Source organism: Carcharodon carcharias, chromosome 16, assembly GCF_017639515.1.
Source record: "Carcharodon carcharias isolate sCarCar2 chromosome 16, sCarCar2.pri, whole genome shotgun sequence".
Taxonomy (NCBI): domain Eukaryota; kingdom Metazoa; phylum Chordata; class Chondrichthyes; order Lamniformes; family Lamnidae; genus Carcharodon; species Carcharodon carcharias.
Genome location: NC_054482.1, coordinates 45,379,435 through 45,393,712, shown reverse-complemented (window position 1 = coordinate 45,393,712; position 14,278 = coordinate 45,379,435). Strand labels below are relative to the sequence as shown.

At 41.5% G+C, this 14,278-nt stretch overlaps 1 protein-coding gene across 4 annotated transcripts in view; it reads right to left on the bottom strand.

Annotated features, from left to right (window-relative positions):
• Positions 1–14,278, bottom strand: part of hmcn1 (hemicentin 1) — a 725,933-nt gene that overhangs the window by 285,448 nt on the left and 426,207 nt on the right. For all 4 annotated transcript variants that reach the window (XR_005945469.1, XM_041207700.1, XM_041207701.1 and 1 more), the window contains exons 34-37: positions 12,906–13,075; positions 12,157–12,311; positions 11,861–11,984; positions 126–227 (exon numbers count right to left, since the gene is read on the bottom strand). Coding sequence is in view for 3 of the 4 variants with exons in the window: in XM_041207700.1 (XP_041063634.1) it covers positions 126–227; positions 11,861–11,984; positions 12,157–12,311; positions 12,906–13,075 (551 nt within the window). In the remaining variant the exon portion in view is untranslated. The remainder of the gene's footprint in view (positions 1–125; positions 228–11,860; positions 11,985–12,156; positions 12,312–12,905; positions 13,076–14,278) is intronic.

Genomic DNA, 14,278 nt, shown 5'->3' with positions numbered 1-14,278 from the left:
CATGAAGTAAAATGTAAATGCATGATCGAATTATATACAATTCATACCATTGACAAGGAAGTAATCAGCTAACAACTGCCGAGTTATATATTACTAGAGCATGTGTAAGAGCTCCTCAGGCCTACCTGGTATTGGATTTCCTGACGTTTTACATTTCAGTTCTATTGGATTTCTCACAATCACTGTCTCATTTAGAGTTTGGCCTCCATCTTCAATGCTCGGAGGTTCTACAAAGTCAAGTAAAATAGGTACTCATGGGTAATGGTTCAGAAAAACCCGCTGCCATATGAGTTGGTTGAAGCATTTATGCATTGGAGGGAAGGCTTGATGAACAACTGAGGGAGAAGTGAATAGAGAGATATTAGAGGCGGCGAGATAGGAGGGTTCAATATGTGTAGTGACTTGACGGAGCAGCAGGTTTGGTGAAGAAAAGGCTAAACTTTATTTAGGAGACAGGTAGAGGTGCTTGCATGCTAGACACGATCTCTCCATTGGAAGCCCTGCCCACAGGATTGCCTGCGCAATATTGGTAGAAGCCTCCATAACTGCATCACATGATAAGTGATTGACAGGAGGGATGGACAATACATCTAGTTACTACATTTCCTCCCCCTTTAAGTTTCTTACAGTTACAATAAAAAAAATGTCAGAAAAACCAGCAAACATTTGTACAGTCTCTGGTGATTACAAATCAAGTCTCTGAAGAGCTCGGCAGAGACGGTTAGAGCAGCGTAGCTCTACCTAAGGAGATTCTTAAACAGGATTAACAGGATCTGAAGATACATCGTTGGAACTGAGTAGTTCTGTATTTGACAACTCATTAGATATGTCTGGAATATCTGCTCTAGGGCGACCACCTCCGAAGTTGGCGGCGAAATATCAATCACAGGTTGATCTTGCATTGGGATGTTGCTCTAGCTCAAATATGATCTACATGTTTTTGCGCAATTCTATCTTCGACTTGCACTTGAAAAGATAATGAACCAGTCTCTGGTCCAAAAGGGTCCACTTCCAAAATTACGTACGTACACAGGACAACCTACATGGAATGTACAAGCCTTGCTATGTAGATCGTGGTTCAATTTTTGATTATTCTGGCTCTGTGTCAACCTCCCCCCTAGATTTGGAAACACCAAGTGTAAACACGTACACAAACGGTGTTTCATCAGTAGCTCTGTCGGTGTCGAGCCCGTAGTAGTATGTGGTGTTGTACGGTAACTTAGAAAAAGTCTGGAAAGCTCCAGATCACCTCCTGATAACTTCTTCATACCAGTTTTAAAAGTCTGGACAGCTCTTTCTGTGAGACCATTGGATGAAGGATGTCAGGGAGCAATCTTTATGTGCTGGATACCATTCAGGTCCATGGCTTTCTGAAATGGCACACTGGTGAAAGCTGTTCCATTATCAGAAACAATAATCTCAGGTACAATCATGTATACTGAAGGAATGACATAGCTTTTCAATGTTTGTGGCTGAAGTTGGTGTTTTTACTTCATAGACAATAAGCCATTTTGAATGTGCATCAATGATTAATAGGAACATAGTGCCTAGAAACAGTCCCACATAGTCAAGGGAACAGTGTTTAATCATCCTCTTGATGTCACTGTCTATTCCTGGCCACCAGATATAGCTACTTGCAAGCATCTTCATCTTCGATATGCCTGGGTGTGCACTGTGGAGCTCTGCCAAGAGTGTCTCTCTACCTTGTGATGGAACCATGACTCTTGAACCCCACAGCAAAATTCCACCTTGACAACTCAGTTCAGTTTCTGGAATAAAATGCTCTTAAGTCATCAGACACAAGTGTTCTTAGCCATTCTGTAAAACAAAATCTTTGACTTTTGACTGGGTCTCTGTTCACCCAATTCTAGATCTGTTTGGTACATACAGGTGATGGATCCAAGAAATTTAACAATAACACTAACTCTTGTGGAACGGGTGTATTGACAAGACTACCCAGTAACGGAAGACAACGAAATGCATCTGCATTGGCTATATGCAAGCCAGGGCAGTACGTGAACGTGAGTACGTGTGTACATAAGCTGATAGTGTCAAAGCCCAGCATTGGATTCTTGCTGGAGCTATAGGTGGAATAGCCTTGTCTTCGCTGAACAAACCTGTCAGCGGCTTATGGTCAGACACAATTGTAAAATGTCACCCATGTAGGTATTGATGAAACTTCTTGACACAAAATACAACCGATAATCCTTTTTCCAGCTGAGAGTAGCCCTTTTCAGCTTGGGAAAGTGTTCTTGAAACGTGGCCAATGGATCTTTCTGATCTTTCCTCCATTTGATGTGATAGAATGGCTCCTACACCATAAGGAGAAGCATCACACATCAACATTAGCTCTTTAGATGGGTCATAATGTACCAACAAGCATGATGATTGAAGCAGTCTCTTCACTGTTACAAAGGCTTCTTGTTGCTGTGAACCCATGACCAGCAGTGGTTCTTCCTCAGCAACAAATGTAGCGGTGCCAGTACAATGGACAGATTAGGTAAAAAAAACGGCTATAGTAATTAATCATACCTAAGAAAGATTTAAGCTCTGTCATATTAGAGGGTGTTGGTGCATCTTTAATTAGAACCGTAGAACCATAGAAAAGTTACAGCACAGGAGACCATTCGGCCCATCTTGTCCATGCCAGCTGGAGGACACCCAGGTGCCCTTTCTAATCCCACCTCCCTGCCCATAGCCCTGCAGCTTACAGCACTTTAGGTGCAGATCCAGCTACATTTTAAAAGAGTTTAGAGTTTCTGCCTCTACCACCAACTTGGGGAGCGAATTCCAGACACCCACTACCCTCTGCGTAAAAAAGTTCTTCCTCATGTTCTTCCTACACCTTCTGCCACTTATCTTGAATCTATGTCCCCTGGTTCTAGAATTCTCCATCAAGGGAAACAATTTTATTCTGTCCACTCTATCTATTCCCCTCATAATTTTGTACACCTCAATCAAGTCACCTCTCAGCCTTCTTTGTTCTAAGGAGAATAACCCCAACCTATCCAATCTCTCCTCATAGCTACACTTTTCTAACTCTGGCAACATTCTTGTAAACCTCCTCTGCACTCTTTCCAGAGCTATTACGTCCTTCCTGTAATGTGGTGACCAGAACTGCATACTATACTCCAGTTGTTGCCTCACCAGTATTTTATTCAATTCCAACATTATATCCTTACTTTTATATTCTTTACCTCTGCCAATGAAGGAGGGCATTCCATATGCCTTCTTTACAACCTTGTCTACTTGAACTGCTGCCTTCAGGGACCTGTATACATGTATTCCAAGATCTCTCACTTCATCTACCCCTCTTAGTATATTCCCATTTATTGTGTCATCCCTAAATATATGACCTCACACTTCTCTATGTTAAAATCCATCTGTCACTTTACTGCCCACTCCACCAACCTATCTATATCGTTTTGGAGATAATGGCTATCCTCTACACTACTCGGCCAATCTTTGTGTCATCTGCAAATTTCCCAATCGTGCCCCCCACATTCACATCCAAATCGTTAATATATAACACAAACAGCAAGGGTCCCAACACCGAGCCCTGTGGAACACCACTTGAGGCAACTTTCCATTTGCAAGGGCATCCATCAACCATTACCCTTTGTTTCCTGTTACAAAGCCGTCCTTTTATCCAGATTGCCATATTACCCTGAATCCCATGGGCTTTTACTTTCCTGACCAATCTGCCATGTGGGGCCTTGTCAAGTGCCTTGCTAAAATCCATGTACACAAAATCCACTGCACTACTTTCATCAACCCTTCTTGTCACTTCATCAAACAATTCAATCAAATTTGTGAGGTAAGACCTTCCTTTAACAAATCCATGCTGACCATCCCTGACTAGTCCATGCTTTTCCACATGACAGTTAATCCTATCTCTCAGGATTGATTCTATTAATTTGCTCACCAAAGACTAACTGGCCTATAATTGTTTGGCATTTCCTTTGATCCCCTTTTAAACAATGGAACTACGTTTGCATTTCTCCAGTCCTCTGGTACCTCCCCTGTATCTAGTGAAAATTGGAAAATCATCCTCAGAGCATCTGCTATCTCCTCCCTGACTTCCTTCAGCAGCCTCGGAAACAATCCATCTGGCCCTGGTGACTTATCAACTTTCAAGGATTTCAACCCTTTGGGTACTTCCTCTCTCTTTATGACTATCCCGTCCAATATCTCGCAGTGTTTCTCCTGGACTACTATATCTATATCCTCCCTTTCCTTGGTAAACACGGAGACAAAATATTCATTTTTGCTTGGATCTTATCTCAAACGGGACGCAACCCCATAGTGTCCACTCTGTGCCCCGGGTGGGTTACCTCCAATGCTTGAATTGTGCATTTTCTCACTTCAAATGCATCCCTGCTTCCATAAATCTTCTCAGCGCTTCCTCAAGGTTGGCTAAGTGTTCAGCTTTGGTCAGTCCAGTGATGAGAATGTCATCTAAGTGCATGCCACAAGTGGGAGTTCCTGCAGGAGACTCTCCATGGTTCACTGAAAAATAACGCATGTTGATGAAACTCCGAAAGGTAATCCAGTGTACTGGTAGAGGTCTTTATGGGTATTAATTGTCACGTATTCTCTTGACGTTGTATCCAATTCCAATTGTTGATAGGCATGACTCGTCTAGTTGTGTTTGACTTGCCTCCTGTTAACTTGATGTACAAGTCATTGATTCTAGGAATGGGGTATTTGTCTAACCTTGCTGCTTTGTTGTCTGTCACCGCATAGGCACATAGTCTGGTCTGGCTTGACAACTGGGGCTATGGGTATGGCCCACTGAGAAAACTCTTCAGGCTGAATTATTCCCAGGTTTTCCAATCTGCACAACTCTGCTTCCACTTTTTACTTTAGTGAATAAGGCACTGGTCTGGCCTTGAAAAAATGTGGCATTGCCTGGGGATTGACATGTATTTTAGCTTGCATGCCCTTCAATTTTCCCAATTTGTCTTGAAAAACAGTGTCATCTTTCTTCAAGAGCTCTGGAATTCCATCGGACTTCAAATGGAATGTTTCTGACCAGTCAAGTTTTATTTTCTGCAGCTAATCTTCACCCAAAAGACTGGGCTCCTGCCCCTTTATGATTATCTCAGACAGTTGGGTTGTCTATTGTTTGTAGCAGACTGGGATAGCAACAATGCGTTTGATGAATAGATTCTCCAGTGTAAGTTCTCAGCTTGGCGGATGTCCGCTCCAATGCCAGTGGCTGACTCCCTTCATCAAGGTACTTGAAAGTGCGTTCCCAACAACAGTAGTTGAAGCACCGGTGTCCACCTCTATCTGCAGTTGCTTGCCATTCACTTGCACTTTCACTGTAATGGGCTCAAATTTAACAGCAGTCACATGATACAGAGAATATACATCAGTGGTAGCAGCCTCAGCCTTTGCTGTATCAGTTAGCTGAATCAGATTTGTTTGTTGTTTTGCTGTTTGCCTATCCTTTGTTCAGCACAGCCTAACCAGGTGTCCTTTCCTGTGGCAATAATTACATTTTGTCTTTTTGAATCTACAATCTGCTCCGTGATTTCCTCCAAATCTGTAGCAAATGTGTACCTTATTAGCTGACATGTGACCATTAGGCTTCCTAAGTCTTTGTGTAATGGGCATAGAATCTGCTGATTTGTTTTTCATGCCACACTCAGTGGCAGGTTCCTGCCCAACATGCAGTATGGCGCCATTATCCACACGCTGCAAAGCCTGTGAGTCTTTCGCGGCACTTTCCATAGTGAGAGAAAGTTCCAGGGCACACTTGAAATCGATGTCGGATTCGACTAGCAAGCAGCACTGTATGGCGTTGTCCTTGACTCCGCATACGTCTGTCCCACAGCATATCATTCAAGGCATCCAAAACTCATGGTATTCTGTCAAAGGTAACAATGGATCTCCCGGGGCATGAACTCTCGAATTAAACTTGAAGCACTGCATGATCACAGACAGTTGGAGCTGAAAGTGCAATTTCACGAGTTCCACTAACTCACTGTAGGACTTAGAACTGGGCGCGTTCAGGGAAATCAGGTTTCGAATCAGGTTATACGTTTTGCTGCCATGTGCACTCAGCAGGATAGCTTTACGTGTTTCTTCAGCAGTAATCTCATTTGGAACAAAGTAGAAACTGAGCCGCTCGACACACTGACTCCAACCTTCAATGTTAGCATCGTATGAATTGATTCTTCTAAACAGTGGCATGGCTGATAAATATTGTTCAACTTCATTTTACTCACACCAACCAAGACGAACTGCGCAGCAGAAGTTGGTTTTATCCTTGTCACTAAATGTAATAACTTGATGGAGCAGCAGGTTTGGTGAAGAAAAGGCTAAACTTTATGTCGGAGGCATGTAGAGCTGCTTGCACACTAGACGGGATCTCTCTGTCAGAAGCCCCACCCACAGGATTACCTGCGCAGTAAGCTCATTGGTCGAAGCCCTCGTAATCACATCACATGATGAGTGATTGACAGGAGGAAGGGACAATACATCTAGTTACTATGGTATGCAAAGAAGTAATTAGAGTGAGATGAAACTGTTGTGGATTTTAACACCAATCTAGACCATTTGGGCTGAATGGCCTGATTCTATGTCATAATTCCTATGTTGTTCTGTATAAAGATATTAAATTTCCTGATAAATTTTCCTTGAAAAGAATACACAAAGGTAATGTTCTTCACAGTCAATTTTCTTTTTAATAGAATTACTAAAAATTTCAAGTCTGCTTAGATATTTTCTGGGGGTCAGTGGTGCTGGGCACTCCTATAAGTGATCCCTGCATCCTATGTTCAGGCATGTGTCCATATTGCCTAATTTGACATATGATATCGTTAATATGAGAGTACCCGTTGTGATCCGAACTAGATATCAGGCCAAATTTGCTGGTGAATTTGCAACAAGTTTAATGTGCATGCTACTATTGGAATGCAAAATAAGTGATTTGTGGCAAGGAAGAGATACACTGTCAGTATGGTACATTTCCAGAACTTTGTGGCACAAACAATTTGGGCTGAAGAGTGAGGAAAAAATCCAATACAAGGTGTGAGAAGCCCCAATCCAGCAAATTCTGGGCCTCGTGTTTCGCCAAAGTGTCTGTAGGTGAATTAAAGACAAGGCCAGTTACAACCTGTTAAGCTGCTTTACTTTACAGATTACAAGTGAATGTGCAAAATATTTTTATAGCCAAAACTCAAGTTACTTCATTTAGTCTCAAACCCACCTTTCCCACCCCTCCCCCATGAGTATAAAACTAAACCATGCATTCATGCCTTAGAAAGAGAGCAAACTATATTTTATTTTAGTTCATGTTAGCATTGGAACAAAGCAAAGCTTACAGAGTAGGTACTAATCATAATAAACTCCCTAAGTCTTTCTTGCCTTCCTTTCAGCAAACCATTCCAAATACTTCCATATCTGCATCTTTCTTCTCCCCAGCTTCTAGACAGGTAATTAGCAGCTGGCCTCTGACCCTCTCCCCGTGAACATGGAGTGGTCAGTAGGGCTGCCACTTAAACCAGCTGCTGACCTGTACCCCACAATGGAAAGTCCCTAGAGGTCTTCTCCTGCTCTTTTTGAAATTAGTAGGACCATCTTGACTTATTGAGCCCAAGATGAGTAGAAAACTCATTAAAGCAGCTTTAACCCTGCTCGGTAGAAGCCAGGCGCATGGCCAGTTAAAACTGTCTGGTAGACAGCCCACTGTTCTAATTTAACGTGCTCTTCAAAGCAGACAGAAAATCTGCACATCTGAAGCTGGTAGAGTTCTTCTTCAGATATGCAGATTGGGGTCTGATGATCTCACCAAGCAATGACAGTTATTTTAATGAAGCCATTGTGGCTTTGCTTTCAGGTGAAAACAAAGGGAAGTGGAACTGAGCCAATAGGATGGCCAATCTGATACATGTTTAAGAGTTCCTCCAGGGCCCTCAAGATCCTAGACCTTTTCAAAATCCCCTTCCCACAACTTATCCAGGTACATTTCAAAATTACACTCCTGAACACCAGCCAGCTGCTGCTTCCCTCTTCTTCCCTGTCAATTTTGTGCAGGCAGCTGACTGACAGTATGCAGGTGAATCCCAGGAGTTAAAATTGCCTAGGCCTCACACTGATGAGGGAGTTTGCCACTTGCTTGACCCCCATATGACCAATTCCCTCTTCAGTTAAAGTCTAGTTAATTGTTTCAGTTTGAATTGGACTAGCAACTTTTCACAAACTGCTCTGTTAAGCTTTTACACATATACCCATCTGCTGGCTCCTGACTTAATTTTAATCCTTTGAAAGCTGGACTTAACTTTGGCTAACAATTTTAACATGAAGTGAACAAAGATCCTTCCCATGGGAAATTATCAAAAATCCCAAAATATGATGAGGATTATATATATATCATAACATATGTTGCTTGAGGCCATTTGTCAGTAAATAAATTGTCACACTTGGCAAATTTAATCTACTATCTACTACTTCTACTATCCCTCATCCCATCACCTGCCAAAGTTTCTTGAGACAAAACCTTGCACCAGATGTCAACTTATTGTACAAATTTTTCTGTGATTTGTATTTTATTTACTTCTTGGCAACTGCACAATATATTGTTCATTCTGTTATTGTTGTTACACCATTCTTTATTCCTCTACCTAATGTATTGTAATGTATTTGTAACTACATTTTACTTACATTTGATTATATATCAACTTCCATTAAACATCAACACCTTACATTTATAGAGTGTTTTCAATGCAATAACATGTTTCAAGGCGCTTCATAGGAATATTATTAAACACTGAACCACATAATAGGACAGGTGACCAAAAGCTTGATAAATAGGTGGGTTTTAAGGAGTTCCTTAAAGGAGAGAGGCAGAGACCCAGGCAGCAGAAAGCATAGCTGTCAACAGTGGAGTGATTAAAATTGAGAATACGCAAGAAGCCAGGATTATAAACATACATACATACGAATTAGGAGCAGGAGTAGGCCACTCGGCCCCTCGAGCCTGCTCTGCCATTCAATAAGATCATGGCTGATCTGATTGTAACCTCAGCCCCACATTCCTGCCTTCCCGCAATAACCTTTTGCCCCATTGTTAATCAAGAATCAATTTAGCTCTGCATTAAAAATATTCAGACTCTGCTTCCACTGCCTTTTGAGGAAGGGAGTTCCAAAGACTCATGACCATCTAAGAGAAAAAAATTGTCCTCATCTCTGCCTTAAATGAGTGACACCTTAAGTGATCCCTGGTTCTAGATTTTCCCACAAGAGGAAACATTCTCTCCACATCCACCCTGTCAAGGCCCCTCGAATCTTAAAGGTTTCAATCAAGTCACCTCTTACTCTTCTAAACTCCAGTGGATACAAGCATAACCTATCCAACCTTTCCTCATAAGACAACCCGTTCATTCCTAGTATTAGTCTAGTGAACCCTCTCTGAAATGCTTCTAATGCATTTACATCTTTCCTTAAATAAGGAAATCGGTACTGTACACAATATTTCAGATGTGGTCTCACTAGTACCCTGTACAACTGAAACATAACCTCCCTACTTTTGTAATCAATTCCCCTCGCAATAACGATAACATCTGTTAGCTATCCTAATTGCTTGCTGTACCTGATTACTAGCCTTTTGCACTAGGATACCCAGAACCCTTTGAATCTCAGAGCTCTGCAATCTCTCACCACTTTGATAATAAGCTTCTTTTTATTATTCCTGCCAAAATGGACAATTTCCCATTTGCCCACATCATACTCCATTTGTCAGATCTTTGCCCACTCATTTAACCTATTTATGTCCTCTTCACAATTTACTTTCCTACCTATCTTTGTGTTATATTGCAGGAGCAGAGATCTTGGAGGGCTGTAGGAGGTTACAGAGATAGGTGCAGGGCACTTCCAGTGTAGAATTGGAAAACCTTGGAACTCTCTCTCTCAGGACCGATGCACTTGCTACACAACTCAGGCACCTGCCACAATGCATCTTCCCTTTGAGAGGTGCAGAATAACTTTAAACAAGGCAGGCTAGTTTTAAGTGGTCCAAAGATGTTATGACTAGGGGCCCTCTGTGAATTGTGGGACTGGTTGCGCCAAGAAATCATTCTAATGAAAAGGCAGCATAAAGTTGGTGCACTGCCTGCATTTCAATCAATTGGCATGGATTAATCATGCATCGTAATCCTCATGCCTGTTTTCAAAGACTATCCAATTTAGACCCCTTTTATTCAGATAGGGAAGTGGCAGTGTAATGTTATGCTGCCCAATGCTTCATGCTTCAGAGGAGTTTAGTACAGGTTTACATGCCATTGCCCATATTGTAATTATAATCTCAATTGTACCATTAGGGGAGATGGTGGATAGAGGCTGGATGCTCCTTTCAAGCCAGGAGAGGGAAGAAAAACTAATTGTTATCCAGGGGCAGAAATTTGCACTGAGCAGGCGGGGGTGCCTGACCTGCTGAAGTGTAAAATGACACGTGATTAACATTGGGGGGCTTCCCGATGTCATTGCGCACCCGCATGATATTTCAGTTGGCAAGCATGTGCGGGAGTTGGCAGCGCACCTGCCGACAATTAACAGGCCTATTGAGGCCTTTAAGTGATAATTGACTGAAATTTTTTGCTGCCCGTCCAAACTTACAGTTGGCGGGCAGGTGAAAAGGCCAAGCGGCCTTTGGATTTTTTAGTAAACCTCATCCATGGGCGCAGTGAGGTTTCCAACAGCAAATAAAAATTAAATAAAACTTTTAAAATTTAATTCATTACATGTCCCTGCTCAGGTGACAGAGTCACATGAGAGGACATGTTTTCAACAGCGGTAATGTTTTTATTTTTGTGGTTTTAAATCTTCAGCTCCCTGAGGCAGCCATGTGCCTCAGGGAGCTTTCATCGCGCACACTTCCGCACTTGCCCTCCTCCTGCTCCCACCCCAGCAGTGATCAGCGCTGCAGCACGCGTTTCACGCTAGCTGGCTGTTAATCGGTCAGCCAACATGAAATTGATGCCGGAGCTCAATTGCGGCTTCACGACTACTCCCGGGTGCGCCCACCTGACAAGGTAAAAATAAAAACAAAAAAACTGCGGATGCTGGAAATCCAAAACAAAAACAAAAACAGAATTACCTGGAAAAACTCAGCAGGTCTGGCAGCATCGGCGGAGAAGAAAAGAGTTGACGTTTCGAGTCCTCATGACCCTTCGACAGAACTTGCGTTCGAGTCCAAGAAAGAGTTGAAATATAAGCTGGTTTAAGGTGTGTGTGTAGGGGGCGGAGAGATACGGAAATCTTGTCGCAGAGAGGAACAGAACTTCTGCAAGGAGGTAGGCATTTCTTGAAGAGCAGTGGCAGTCAATTAAACACAGAGATAAAAACAAAAAAACTGCGGATGCTGGAAATCCAAAACAAAAACAAAAACAGAATTACCTGGAAAAACTCAGCAGGTCTGGCAGCATCGGCGGAGAAGAAAAGAGTTGACGTTTCGAGTCCTCATGACCCTTCGACAGAACTTGCGTTCGAGTCCAAGAAAGAGTTGAAATATAAGCTGGTTTAAGGTGTGTGTGTAGGGGGCGGAGAGATACAAGGTAAAAATCCTGGCCCAGGTGTGCTTCACCTCATGGCAACCAAGCTAACAGCATGGGAAGGCGGACAACCGGGTAAAATCACTTGACTGCTCTCAGTTGAAGAGTAGTTTTAACATTGGTGGGATGGGGAGGGAAGGGGGTGGTGAGATTTTAAAAGTGGGGGGGTGGAAATATGTAGCAAATTAAAAATGTTATGCATACAGTGATTAAAATCATATTTTCGCAAATAGAATTATTTTTAAATTGTAGAGAAGCAAAATAAATAGTGTTGGTGTTTATTATCATCGCATAATCCTTACCATGTACATTGAGTCTAATGTGTTGCTGTGCTTCTCCAGCTGTGTTTGTTGCTACACAGGAATACCTGCCTGCATCCTCCAGCAAGGCACTCACAATCTGCAGCATGCGACCTGCAGACTCCAACTACAAAGACAAACAGTGATATACTGAAACTTTATGAATGATTTGGAACTATGCTTTGTTCTCCCTCTGCTGAGGTACAGTTGCCAATGAAACATTCTTAACACATGATTCTAGACATCAGTTAAAATATTTTAACATATTTAACATGAGCAGCATATTGCAGTGAACATACCTTAATGTTTCCTCTTGCTGTGTTTACTGGCCGTCCATCTTTGAGCCAGGTAATGGCAGGGTTTGGAATACCGTTGGCTACACACTGTAGGGTTACTGTTTTACGAACCACCACTGATCTTTCAGAAGGTCCTGTTGATCTAATTGTTGGTGAGACTGCGTTGATGTGAAAAAAATATTAAATTTATATCGAAATATAAATTAACTTTTGTCTACTTATTCTTGGTAGAAAACTGACACACAGTACAAATTATTCTCACAGAAGACCTGGTCATGACAAATAAACAGTCACAAGAAATAAAGGGAAAAAAACTGGGGCATTGTAATGAAAGGAATTACTTTGTAGATTATTTCTTTAATGAGAGAAAACCAACTAATAAGCATTAAGAAATCACGAAAGCAAATGGCTTTTGATCTTAGTTTATTAAGGAGGATGTAGTTCATAAAATGCAGACTCAGGCTCATCCAGACAGCAGATTGCACACTGTGGCTGAGTCACCTGTTACAGCACCCAGCAGAGGTTGGGTAGTTAATCCTTGAAAAGGAGGAAAGGATCAGAAAGGTTTCTATCTCAAGTTGCATTTTAGCTTCATTCCTTCACATTATCAATTGAAAAGTGCAACACTGCAGAGGCCAAGAAGAGTCCATTATGCATTGCCTCCAATGATATGAGCATAAAGTACATTAAAATAAAACTTAAGAAATGAATAAAAGCATTGCAACAATCTGTTCTAGATATGCAAGAGTTACCCTGAACTATGACGTTGAATTCTCGCTGCTGATTGCCTGCTTCATTTGTAGCTACACATTGATATCTGCCTGTGTCAGAGACTTGAGCTTGGGAGATGATTAACTTCTGGCTATTGGCTGAAATTTGAACGCCGACCATGCTTTTAATAGGTTGGCCATCCTTCATCCATCTAAAATAAAATAATATAATTTTAAAAGATTTAAGTAACAATATAATCCCAGTTGTTTATTGTCAGTGCATTTAATAATGATGAATCACCTTTAAAACCTTAATCTAGGAAAATGTGTAACTCATTTAAAAAAAAATTATCTGCATTTGAATTTTGAGTACAGATTTTCATCAGGATTTAATTTTTGCAAATATAAGGACATAAAAAATAGGAGCAAGAGTAAGCCATATGGCCTTTTATGGCCTGCTCAGCCATTCAATGGTCAAACATTACATTAACTCCACCCTATCCACCCTATCCCATATTCCACGATTTCCTTAGTGATTAAAAATCAATTAATCAATCTCGGGTTTGAACATACTCATTAATTGAGCATCTACATCCCTCTGGGTTAGAGGATTCCAAAGTATAAACTGGGCAGCTTATTTTCAATGCACAGCATGTTATAAAATGGAACCAGGAAATTTTTTTAGTCTAAAATAGTCTCAAAATGTTGCCCCTTTAAAAAAAAGTTATACCTCCAGAGGCATACAGAGGGATTTAGACACAGGTAAGAGACTAGGAATACAAGCTATAAATGCAGCCTGCCAAGAATATGCCAACCTCAATCCCATGAGCCTACTGAGGTCAAGCACCTCCCATGATCCTAGGCCTCAGGTGGCAGTTATTCACAGTCACATGGTCTCCACTCCTGTAATGTGACCCGACTGCCCTGAAGGCTCAAAACATTTATTTTCCTGAACTAAATAAAAATTTCTGGTATTCTTTTGGAACCGTTCTGTCTAATGGGGCAGCCCTGCAAGCCCAAACATTCAGCTTCCATGTGCTAAGCAATTATTTAGTGAATCCTTGGAAAATTAGCAGAATGTCACTTCTGTATAATTTATGCAACATATAAATGTCCCTGCCTGTTTCAGTGTTTTAGTATACTGTGTAGATGAGGAGGAGATCCAGCCTTACAGGTCTTTATAACTTCTCCCTTTCCTATTTTCCTGGGAGCTAAAGAAATTAAGTTACTACCCGGAGGATCATCAGTTTCAGTAAGTCCTCCAACCACTATCTTATTGATGTCAACTGTACCCAGTAGAAATGGAGGTAACATAAGGATGTTGATGTTAATCAGAGGTTTTTATTGGTGTTTGATTTTCTAATGACGAGACTCCATCTTTATGGTTTTTATCATCATCACTGGTATTGGTTTAT